The 12,591-nt window shown below is 36.5% G+C and overlaps 1 protein-coding gene across 3 annotated transcripts; it reads right to left on the minus strand.

The window, feature by feature from the left end:
- Nucleotides 1–812: 812 nt before the first annotated feature.
- On the minus strand, nt 813–12,032 carry LOC107896885 (regulatory-associated protein of TOR 1). 3 transcript variants are annotated; one of them, XM_016822183.2, is made up of 23 exons: nt 11,189–12,032; nt 10,416–10,518; nt 9,452–9,534; nt 9,213–9,371; nt 9,004–9,120; nt 8,750–8,907; nt 7,775–7,929; nt 7,532–7,676; nt 7,376–7,454; nt 7,109–7,210; nt 6,862–6,945; nt 6,657–6,767; nt 5,942–6,295; nt 5,652–5,844; nt 4,621–5,208; nt 4,158–4,481; nt 3,933–4,062; nt 3,223–3,347; nt 2,977–3,122; nt 2,780–2,881; nt 2,134–2,219; nt 1,634–1,718; nt 813–1,515 (listed from the first exon to the last, which is right to left on the minus strand). In XM_016822183.2, the coding sequence occupies exons 1-23, from the start codon at nt 11,513–11,515 to the stop codon at nt 1,177–1,179; spliced, it is 4,095 nt and encodes a 1,364-aa protein (XP_016677672.2). In that variant the 5' UTR covers nt 11,516–12,032; the 3' UTR covers nt 813–1,176. The 3 variants fall into 3 exon arrangements, 2 of the variants coding, with proteins under 2 accessions (XP_016677672.2, XP_040934838.1); XR_001683916.2 differs by lacking the exon at nt 813–1,515 and having other exon boundaries at nt 2,694–2,881; XM_041078904.1 differs by lacking the exons at nt 813–1,515; nt 1,634–1,718 and having other exon boundaries at nt 2,133–2,262.
- Between the last annotated feature and the right edge of the window lie 559 nt (nt 12,033–12,591).

The raw sequence follows: 12,591 nt of genomic DNA on the forward strand, positions 1-12,591 counted from the left end.
GGGAGTGCACCATCACCTTAGAAGAAGGTGCATTGCAACTTGGGCTCCCGGTTGGCAATGGTTTTACGGTCATAGGTTGAAGTAGTAACTACGACTCCCAATTGGCAATGGTTATGCATTCACGGGTTCAAGTTTCATATCACTAGAAGATGATAGTTTATAAACCCTACATATAAGTTTAAGATCATAATTATAGGGGGAAAAAAGGGCTCACCAATATAACTTATTCTTTTTCTCCATCAAAGTAGTATCATTAACCTGATTGTCTAAAACCTGTTTCAAAGGTAAGAGCAAGAAGACTTTTAGAAGGGGTAAATGTAACGGTGAAGAAAAATTAAAACACGACTCAAAGCAATAGTGATTGTTGTTTTCAAGAAGCATTTTTTGTTTTTCTCTAAAATCAACCTATTTCCCTAAATTTAAGAAAAGCCGACCTAATTTGCTAATTAAGCTTTAAAAAGAACAATTTTCTCTAATTAACCTTAAAAAAGTACATAAATTGAAAATTTTAAAAAGTACATAAATTGAAAAATTTCTTTCATTTTTCGACAGTTTTTCCATCATCTTATAGAACTTTCGATCCATTTCATATTTCTCACCGAACACATTACTATAAGTATTTTCATTTTTTAAATTTCCAATCTATCAATTTTGTTTGAAGCAAAACCTCATCCGAATCGATTGTATGATACGGAAGATACTCGAGCAAATCAAGTTGGACCCAAATCTAATCTTTGTGATCCATTATAATGCAAAGTTTGTTGCTTTCATAAATTTGAAAAGAAAAAAAAAATAAAACGGGAGAAGAACAATGAACACACTGAAGGATGAAATAATAATGGGAAAACTATTTACATGCACCTATAAGAACAAATTATTTGCCAAAGCCCCCCCATCCATGAAATATCTGCAGGATACGATTCCTTTTTCCAAACATTTGTAAGACCATCTACACCGGAGGCTAATGAATATATATCCCTCTATATATATAGCATTACAATCAGCAGATCCCCCCACCCTACCCCCCTGAATTTCCAGGAATACCCACAGTGAAATGGTAAATGTGGCAGCAACATTTACAGGTTATCTTCGATCCTGACTCCATGCAATTTGTGCCGATGCCAGTTCTATCGTGCAATACCTCCCGAATTCATGAAATTGGGAAAGAATTGATATTCATCTTGTCTGAGAATTGTCATCAGCGTAGATAGAAACACATGCATCTGCAGCACCAGCAGCAAGCAATACTTGGTAGGGATGGAAGGTAAGGCAGCTCACAGAACCAATCTTCTGGGCCATGAAGGTATGTTGGTATCGAATGATGCCTAGTTGTTCACCTTCCAGGCTGAAGACTTTGATTAGCTGTTTTGCTGACCCACTGGCAATTATCGGGGCGTGTCTATGAACAGCTAGAGCTGTAAGTGAGCCTCTGTGCGCATCGATTGTAAGGTAAGTATCTCTTTGGTTTCTAATATCAAGAAACTGAATATCACCTGCCTGGGAAGCACTAACAATCTGAAAAACAAAGTGAAAATATCAAGTTTAGTGTTGCCTTGATCAAAACATTGATGAAATGTTCAACGAGGAAAAAGGATGATGATGATGATGACATTTGAGCATATCCCGAGCTTACCTTTCCTTGATCAAGTCCAGGCTGAAAGCCAATACCCACAACTCTTTCAACTTGCTGGGTATGTGGTCTAGTTGCACAAACCAGCCTAACATTAAAATAACAATCTCAAGTCAGATGGAAAACATGGATGAGATCATGAGAGGGCAGAAAATAATAGAATTGAGATGGGAGTTAAGCACCATGAAAGGGATCAAGTGTCCCAACTCCCAAAAGATTACAAGCAATATCAATTGAATAGTGCCGACTGATGGATGACTATAAACTAATTGAAAAGTATTTTACGTCTATCAGTTGACAAAGGTAATTATGGGATGGGAAACGATGGCAGGTTTAAACAGGTAAGGTCACAGGAATCAATTTAATAACGAGGAAAGTTGAATTTAACTATAGGGCAATCCACATAGCAATTCAAAGCTCAAAATGATATCACAAACAGATAAAAACTCAGAAAAATGCTGCTCATTATCTTCTAAAAGAGTAATTTATTATAAAGTGCTTACATGTCAGGTGTCCGGACGTCATAGAGTCTGACAGAACCATCCACAAAACCGGCTGCAAATTGACCAGCATGAACTTGAGAAGAAGCCTGTGACCATGGAGAAAACGAATCAACAAGGAAAATAGGTAACCTGAGATAAGATGCCAAAAGAATGAAAAAAAATAAATAAATAAACTGAAAGAACAGCAACAGTTGACACTCCAGATGGCTGAAATGATATAAGAGCTAGATTCTTTAACAAAAATCACACAATACTTTAATTGTGCAGCAAGAATGGGATAAAATCACCCATTCCTTATTAAAAAGCATGTCATGGACAAACTAAAATGAAATATAAACGAACAAAAAAAAAAAAAAAGAAACAGAACAGCTCCTCCTTTTACGCATCAAACTTAATTCAATATTCAGGAAAGCATCCATACTAATAAAACTTGAATATATTTCCCAACATACATGAAACATCGCATCCAATTACAGCATGCTTCTTATTTGCCAGCTCAATGATGATATGCGGTAAAATTCCCTAAGTTGTACCTTCTACAAGATTAATTCTTTAAGTACCTATTGCCAACGGAATACATACAAGCATGCTCAATCTGATCGCTTCAGCAAAAACTTTAACAAAAATGCAGCGATTGACGACTCACCAATGCTGAGACACTGCAATCTGAGGAGGACGGTATTGAATTAATAAGTTGCTCCTTATCGAGGTCCCAGAGCATGACAGATGATATCTCTCCAGATGCATACTAGTATATGACATCATAGTGAAAAATATTAAATTAGGCATCAAATTATAAGCAAGGAAAACCTTTTAGTGGTGACATTTTAGACAAATACGTACGAGATATCCAGACTGCTGCTGCCAGTCCACAACGGTACTCAAACTCCGCATACCAGGTTTGTGACCTTGAATAGAAGAAAATGCAGTAACAAGTTTCTGTTTGCCCCTGACCGTATAATCTTTCCAAATCCGTATATTTCCATCACCTGCATCAGAACAGCCCTAAATCAACTTTACAAAAAAAAAAAAAAAAAAAACACCCACCACCATGGAATATTGAAAAAGAAAAGGTGGAAAGTATATTACCTGAAGCAACAAGTAACAAGCTTTCATCAAGCTCATTCAAAAGACAAAGTTTAGAAATTCCATTCTCTGGAAAATCATGATTATCAAAACCATTGAGAACGGTGGCTTCCTCATAATTCCATACCCTGGAAAGAAAAACCAAACAATTAATATGGCAGCAAGTAATTTACAGAAATAAATTGTGAAAGTATCATTGAAAACAAAATATAACAGGCAGTCCCAAACTCATCTTAACCCATTTCAGCAACATTGTCCAGTTTTTAGTAACAAAAGAAAAGACACTTGCGGAAACAATTTATAATAACCTTTGACAAAGTGGAAAAAAACTAGTTTTTGACAGCATATTTGCAGGCAAGCATCAGTTCTTAAAAAGCAGAAACTATTATCTTCTTAAGAGTTTATATCTGAAGCACATAACGGCAACGTGAATCACAACTAGCCACCTTGTTAATTTTAAAATTAAAAATAAAAATAGAAGGGGTGGGGGTGGGGGGAGAGAAAACTATATTAAAAAGGTTCAAATATATGCATTTCAGGAGTATAACTTAAAGACCCCATCATTGATTACAGCTCACCAATAGACGGATCATAGCCATTTAATACTCAGAGACAAAAGAATATTTATTCTTAATAGTGTGTTATCTCAAATCAGTTAACATTCAAAACTGGAAAAGCTTGCTTTAAGATCCATTAAAGCAGAAATGGCATACCTGATCCGTTCACTCTCATCTGCTGCGATAACAATAGGAGAGAAAGGTTGCAGCAATGCTGTTCTTGTACCTGTCTCGAATCTTGTATCCCAACTAGCAATTTGACTATTATTGTTAAGTTTGCTGACAGCTAGAAAAGAAAATGAGATACCTATTAGTTACAAAGCTAAAACAGGCATGAGAATGGCATGAAAAGAACAAAAACAATTTAGATAAAACACATACAGGAGTGCTGACATTTAGCAATACGCTCCAGTGCAAATCTCTCCCGCTCTTCTCTTATAGCCAATAGTTCTTCACTATCATCTGATGCAGTAAGAAGTGGCTTTGAGAAGTGGCCACAACTAAAATTATAGATAGTTGATTGTGGAAGTAAACTGCGCTCAGAAACCCCAGAAGAAGACCCTAGAAGTGGGTCAGCCAATCCGGAGTCCGGAGAATTCATCAGATGAGGCCTGAATTCTAAAGAGCAAACTCTACGCATTCCTGTCAAAAAATTTTGCCGAGGGGGGCTAACAGGAGGAGTTCTGAACGTTAAAGGCAGATGACCTGTCAACAATGTCCAAATTAAATCTTGTAACTTGCATGTCCAAATAAAACAAAAATAGCATCATGTCAAGCAGGAAAAGAAGAGAACACAATGATTCAGATACTCATTATTAGGACTAACAGAGAACATAACAGTTACCTCCATTCATGTCAAACCATGAAGAAGAACGAGCTAACCCAGCAAAACTAGGAGTCGCTGAGGAAGTTGTAGGCTCACCAGGCCTAGCACTGCTGCTACCAGCAGACTTCACAGATTTTGTTACTTGTTCAATCCCAATAATTGAAAGAACCCGTCTGCCTAGAGTTGCTATGCGTGGAGATGGGTCCTTAGCTAAAGTACACATAGCTGGTACACACTGTGAATACATTGCATTGTCCAAAGGTTTTGACCTTGAATGACGAATAAGTCCATTACTAATACCATCATTCAAAATCCCAGAATCAGAATGTTGAGATGAATCATCAGATAAAGGAGATCCATGCATGACTCCAGCAGTAGCAAGAGGACTGCTGGTGGAAACCCTTCCATCCCGAACTACAGATGAATTGTCATTTCCTACCCGAATTAAAGGGCCTATCTGGGATGAAACTATATTCCCACTTCCTGTGCCATTTATATTAGCCAGCGAAGGCAATGAACTCAACAAGGAATTAGATTGAGGTTTCCAATATGCAGCAGCAATTGACTTGAGATGCTGCTTATGTCCAAAGGCAAACCTTGCTAGAGCTGCCAAGACAAAGAAAGGCATCAACACTTAGTCACCAGCATAGTTAACAAACATGGCAATCTGTGGAACGCACACTCACAACCCCCAACCAGGAAAGAAAGCAATTCAAAGATGAATTTGTGTTTGCGCAAAACATTAGGTTCTAATAATGGTATCAGAAACTGATAGAACAATTTGTATAACAAGAGATTACTAGGAATACAATTGCAAGTTGCTCTAATGCTTTGCATATACTATCACAGAAATGATGCAGAGTTCGGAAAATATTACAGATAACTCAGGCATTTACAAGAGCTACTGAAACTTTTGACCATGTCTCAAATTGCCAAGTTTCTGCATATTCATTCAACTAAGTCGTGATAATATTCAAAAACCAGGGTAAACACTATAAGCGACTCTCAATCTCAACACAAGAAACATGAATGAGATAATCACCACATACCTACAGCTACTTCTGCTCTGACAAGAGGGCTACCATCAGAAACAATATTCAGAAGGCTTTTAATAATAACAATAATCTCGGCTCTAGTCTTTTCATCATCATCACATTCTTCATCCCCTCCAACACCATCTCTGAATGAATCAAACCCAATGTCAAGCAAGGTAGCCAATGCAAAAACTGCAGAAGCCCTAACCTGAAATAAAAACCATTTAATGTTACAAATGTCCGTTATACGCAAAATAGAAACTACCCATTTAGAACCAAAATATATAATTAGTGAGGAGATATACTTCAGGCTGCGGCTCAGAAAGAAGAGGAGTGCATATTGCAGGTGCATCTGCCTGCAAACCTATTATTTGAGCCTCAGTAAAATCCTCCCAGAGCTTTCCAAGACACAAGCAAAGCCACTGAAGGAACAAGGGTTCAGTTTGCACATCATTTTGCATGGAACTGTGAAGGTGCTTCAAGCACACATGGATCAACCCTGCCTCAATACAGGCTTCCTGGCCCCGTCTATGCCCATCCACAATGACAGCTAGAACAAATGCAGCCATTGCTCGCTGTTCAGGATATGCTTCCACGCTATTAAGAAACCTAATGAAATAAACATGACCGCCATCTTTTACCAGATCAACCTGACATGACTGCAATACAAGATGATAGAATTTCAAAATTACTAAGTATACAGCGAAAGGAATATGCTATCATATACTGCTACCATGAGACATCAAATGGAATTTGTGAATTAGACCAACCTCTAAGCGTCAGCAAACACAAACGACAGACTATCAAAAACATATTTATTTGGCTACCTACAAAAAGTGAAAACTAGAATTTTTCACAACAACGCACTTAATGACACCTAAATGTCAGTTTTGAAGTCAGGCACATAACTGCTACTTAAGTACTAGCACAAGTATATAAGTTATGCTGTATGCATAAGTAGATATACAGAAAAAGCAATCAAATACTTATCCCAAAATTAAGAATCATCCGTGGTCACACCTTATCAAGGGCCAAAATTTTTGTCCATATGAAGACAAGGATTTGACGCAGTTCTGGTGTGGTTGTTTGCAACAGCTTCAGCACATAAGGGAATATTCCAACAGAAAGGGCCTAAAAGAAGGGAAACTACTATGTAAGTACACAACAGCATGTAAGGAGAAACAACAAAGTGCACATAACAAAGAGTACATCCAAGAACAACTACCAGATCTACAGCCCATGGTCCCATATCAAGGAATCTTCCAAGAAGAACCAATGCACGGAATCTATGGCATTGACTAAGTAAAACCTGAAATATCAATTATGAACTGGTCAGTCGTTATATTGAAAACTAACTTGACAGGGTAAATTTGTTTTAGCATATACCCAATTAAATTTAACAATCAACATAAATAAAGAAAGGCAACTAAAAACTGCACCCCACAGCTAAAAAGACCACCAAAATATAGCACCTGAAGAACGATAGGCAATTGCTCCGGTGGCTTTTTATGCTCAGATCCATGGTCAAGCCATACCTCAAAAGCTGTCAGCTGTTCAGTAAAAAAGGGACTTGGCTGAAAACAAAAGAAAAAACACACCGAGTAAGGGAAAACAAGGAACATAAAATAAGCACCTTCTCATCCTGCTCCTATAAAATTCTTCAGGCTCCAGGAGCCATCAAGAAAATTCAGGGTAATAAATTCACATTAAGCAAAGGACTTTGAGAGAAAAAAACACACCTGGAACTCCGCATTAGGATCCTCGACCAATGCTGGAAGCTGAGAAAGGCAAATTTCAGCAGCCATGTCCCATGCATCCCTAGAGTGCATAGAAGAAAATTTTAAGAAAATCAACTGAGAAACAAATTGTAAAGTTAATGGAATCCCCTGTAGTACCACATATGGTGCTGATGAGTTGGCGGCAACATTGGGTAAGAAACTGGAGAACAATTTGCAGAGCGCATAATCCTCTCAGCAAGCAAAAAGTTTCTGAACAAACTGGCAACTAGTAGATCCTGCCTAAACAATCTCCGGAAAAGCTCTTCATCACAAAAAGCAGAGTTGATAGAATAGATCAGAAGACAAAAATCACTATATGGAAGAAAGCACACAGCTGATCGATACACTCAAAAGAACTACCATGAGGGAGAACGTTCCAAGCAATTGTGTCTGTTACTGCAGTAAAAATCCAATTCAACTCCCCTAGAAGTGTTTTACGATCATTTTGGCGGCCAGGAATTTTATCTATAAGCGAACAGTCAAGAGACTCATGAAGCAACGAACGTGTGCAAAACCTGGAAGAGATGTCAACCATCAGAAGATTAGTAACCACATTTTACACAAGATAACCAAACATATCAAAATTATAAAGGTGTAAGGTGAATATCACTGTCATAACAAATCCAGAAACAGCAAAATTAAATAGAGAACCAGGGTAAAGCTAACTCAAAAAGAAAACAGAAGGAAATATCTCTAGCCTAGTTACTTTATTAAATATTGCACCCTCAAACAGACAGGCATTTGATTAATTCCATCTGCTAGACATTGGTGAAATACTACTTTGACCTTACAAGAGCTATTAAGCAGCTCTTGGGAAACCGCATGGATCAAAGACATTGACAACAGTCAATTTACAGACAATAGAGACCGAAACAACAGTCAACATAACGTTTTATACATAGCATCTCACACAATTTCTAATCTAAATAAAAACCATCTTCTAGTGACAGTAACTACTCATTGAATTTTAAATTTCAAAAGGAAACAGAACAAAATGATTTGATGTGATGTGATACAGTTCATGAAATATTATAAATGTGAGAAACAAGCCAAAAAAAAAAAAAGGAAAGGTAGGAGGGAATCAACTTTCATGAGCCTCAAAGATGCATTCTCATGATTTATCTAGAGTGCGAATACCAAGAAGACCAATATTTCCCAAATGAAAACTACACATGATCCTAAATACAAGGCTTGAAGTTTTACCACCTTGATGTCATCTTGATAGGTTAGTAAGACAAGTCATGTCATGATTTATATACAGCGTGATACCAAAAAGGAGAACATTTCCCAAATGAAAAATACACGTCATCCTAAATATATGGCTAAAAGTTTTACCATCTCAATGCCATTTTGATAGGTGTAGTAAGACAAGAAGTAAACACATCAGCAGGAAATTCAGCACTTTGAGGAAGAGTCTCATGTGCTTCACATGCAGCCAGCAGAATGCAATCTCGTGCAGATCCAGGGTAACTAGAAGTGCCAGAGTCAAGAAGCTATCAACCAAATTCAGTTCAAAAATCAAATCCAGCTAAAAAAGAGGAGAATAATATCAATTTTGATATAGCACAAAACAGAACACAAGCAAATACCTCAATGAAGGCATTAACAATCATTCCAGCCGCAGAGCAATCAAAAACATAAATAGAAGGTGTTCTTAACCATGAATCAATGTCACTGATAGGCAAGGGAATATACTGTGTATAACTCTGCAAAAGAAAATGACCAGGCTAAGCAGGAACATAATAGTGCAAACAAAAAGCAACAGGAACTGTTTCATAACAGTCAAACAAAATAACACCTTATTGAAAAGCCAGATTTCACCATTTGTAGTTGGCTTTGGAACACCATGTCCATTATAATGAAACAGAACTCTCTCTGACTTGGCATATCTACGACATGTATTACAAAGTTTTTTCACTTCATCCACGGTAGGATCAAGTTCAACCTTGCACCGTGCCTGGTTACATTCAATAAGGAGAACTAGATTATAAACTTGATAGAATAACCTGAAAGAAAGGTATGAGAAGGTTTCCACACCTTAGGCTGCCACCTCTCATATTGATCTCTCAAGTTTTTCCCAATGGTTTCAAGAGCTTTTTGTGGTGCCATAGAAAAAGGATCTGCCAAATCAAAGAAATAAAAAAGTGGAAAACTGACTTCCCCAATTAATCAAAATAAATTGAATTAAAGCTTTTTTCTTAATTGTACATAATTTGGTCAACAGGGAAAGGATATTGGAAGATAAAATATAATAGGAAAATCATTTAAGTAATTAAATACTAGGATATCAAAATTCCTGTTCTTCCTTCATGGCAACCGAGTAAAGCAAGGCTACTACATGCATTAGCATTATTGTAACTGCTTGCTAAATACCATTCTAATGCAGCAATAATCCCAATTTTTTAATCCCCATACTCAATTGTTCTTATTTCAACTCCTATCCAATTTTCTGCTGGTTGTTTGGAACTGCTATACTTGCTTAAAGAAGGTTCTCCTGCTGCTCCAAATATTTTTTCCTTTTTGAAAACCTCAAAGCATTTTTTTTTTTGAGAAAACCTCGACGTTTTTACAAATGTCAAATGAATCAAACTACAATAGTTAGATAGTATTCCGATATTCACCACAGGATGACTAGAGGTACTCCTTTTGTTCACAGCTGGTACAAGATTATCCATAGAAGATGTAGTCGGAAGTATATCTTAATTAGGACTCTTGGAAGGGAATTTTATTAGTTCTCTTCTGACATCCCACTACAGAAATAATGACAACTTTATGGGGCAAAAAAGAGTAACAGCCAAGGGAAAACCAAATAGCCAATCTTAGAAAATTCATGCATGCTCAAAGAAGGCCACAAGAATTTAGCTCCTTTGCATGTTTGGGGGAGGCAGGGACTCTTATTAAACATTTATTGAATAACAATAATCATGAGGATCAAAGCATTAAGAACCATTAAATGCAAACATGCAAAAACAAGAGGAGATATTTGACTCAGAAAACATACCAATCCAACACTCCATTCTTGCACAAGGAGATATCTTTATTACATCAGGTGGATCAACACTAATATTTAAACATAAAACTAGTGCTACACATCCTGTCTTCATCTGCATATAATGTTGAAAGTCAAGTGAATATGGTCAAGCATCCCATATCATGACAAGTTAAAAGGGAAATTTTATGGATTATTTGTAATATACATCAAGAACAAACATCCTATTATCTAAGAATCATATTCAGTCACATAAAAGAATATTGCTTAATGTTTACAAAGGATAGACTAGAATGGGAAAAACCTACAGCACGGTACTTAATGTATAAAGTATCAAACTCCCTAGTACTCTGAAGCTTTATTTAGAACTAAATCAGGAATAGAATGCCTGTCATTTCCCCCAGCTCATACTTCAAGAATTTCACTGAACCTAATAATTCCATAATGCTAGGCTAGCACGTCCGAGAACTCTCCTCCCTTCTAATTTACTATTCAACGCACTAAAGCCATAATCACATGTTACCTTCATAGCCGAGGTGGCATGGATGGATTGATATTAGCAATAGAAATGTGATGCAAATATCATCCCTCATAATCTAAACTTGAAGTCAAATTTTCCATACTCTCCAATAGCAATAGAAAATTCTATTTATGTGCACAATACCCATATCTGACACAGCATCTAAAAAAGTTATCATTTTTCTTCCCTGGCCCGTGATTAGATATAATCAATCTGATCAATGGAATAATTAAGGAACAAACGAGGTTGAAAGGAAAGGACTTACTCGATCCTTGGGTCGCCATTTGGAGACAAGGCCACTATCAGAGGGTCCAGTTGGAGTGAAAGCTTCAAAGGCAGCATGCCGAAGCTCACATAAGACAATAGTTTGAGGCAAGTAAGCCATAGTTGTAGGCACTGTGGCGGTGGATGCAACGGCATTGGCATAACTACTGGTGGATGCAGTATCAAAATCCCTCCTTTGAGAGGCCATGTCGGCAGAAGCAGCATCCTCAAGGTAGTCGCCATTGCTGCCGTTGCCGTCCATGACATGATTGGATACTGCCAACGACAATTGCGAAAACCGTGACGTCGTCAGATCGCCCAATGCCATCCAAATCCCCCAACAAAATGAAACAAGAAACAAACAAAGCCCTCGGATGAAAATTTAATTAATAAGAGAAAAAGAAAAATTCCCCCACAAGAAAACCCTAGCCTCTCTTCTCGAAACTGATCGAGGAATGAAAGCGAGAAAGAACGAGAGAAGAAGAAGAAGAAGAAGAAGAAGAAGAGGAAGTGATTTAATCAACAAAGCCGCTGAACCAGCGGCGCATGGAGATTCGCCTGAGGAAAGAGAGAGAATCCAGCTCGGAAAGTTGTGCGAAGAAACGATAAGCGAAAAGAGATCTCAAACCCTAGAACAAACCCTAGGTTACGGCAGCGACGATGGTGGTGGCGCATACAACACTGGCGGCACAAGAAAAATAAATTAAAGAAAAAATGGAAAGAGAGAGAGAGAAAGAAAGGAAGGGGGGTTTCAACTCAACTCTCTCAAATAAGGATTTTGTCTATGCATTCCAGTGTTTGTGCGTGCATTGCTGTATATTTAATTTTTGTGTATTCTTTCCTTCTTTTTCTTTCTTTATATTTCCAGTATTCTTTTATATGTACTAACCAAATATACTACTTGTTTTTTAATCAAAATCCATAATTTTTATAAATGTTTAAAATTGCATTCAAAAAATAAATGTTTGAAATTAAAATAAAAATTTAATAACATTAATATATTATTTAGAAAGTGACTTTAAAATTAGATTTAAGAGTGAGATGTTTAAGTAATCATAATAATTTGTAGGTATCACTCAATTGGTTTAATTGAAATACACCAATTACATATTACAATTATCAAGGAAGTGTAAGAATTGAAATAATCATATAAGTAATTACAATCAAATTTAATTACGCTATAATTTTTTAAACACTCAAAAATGATTTAACTTTAAAAATTATTTTTATATAGATTTGAGTTATAAAAATTATATTATAAGCATAAATATTTATTAGTATTTGGGATTGTTATAGGCAAAATTTTCTAAAATTATACTATAAATCCTAAAAAAATATATTATAAAAATAATTTATTATAACTTTATATTATTTAAATCCTAAAAATATTCAATCCGAAACCGA

The sequence above is a fragment of the Gossypium hirsutum genome, chromosome A10 (assembly GCF_007990345.1).
Source record: "Gossypium hirsutum isolate 1008001.06 chromosome A10, Gossypium_hirsutum_v2.1, whole genome shotgun sequence".
Lineage (NCBI taxonomy): Eukaryota > Viridiplantae > Streptophyta > Magnoliopsida > Malvales > Malvaceae > Gossypium > Gossypium hirsutum.

Excerpts from the sequence above, each read along its gene's own strand:
- LOC107896885 (XM_016822183.2), bottom strand. The coding sequence starts at position 11,515 with ATGGCATTGGGCGATCTGACGACGTCACGGTTTTCGCAATTGTCGTTG. Across the intron at positions 7,211-7,375 it reads ATCCTAATGCGGAGTTCCAG|CCAAGTCCCTTTTTTACTGA; the intron begins GTGTGTTTTTTT and ends TTTTGTTTTCAG. Across the intron at positions 4,482-4,620 it reads ATGGTTTGACATGAATGGAG|GTCATCTGCCTTTAACGTTC; the intron begins GTAACTGTTATG and ends CATTGTTGACAG.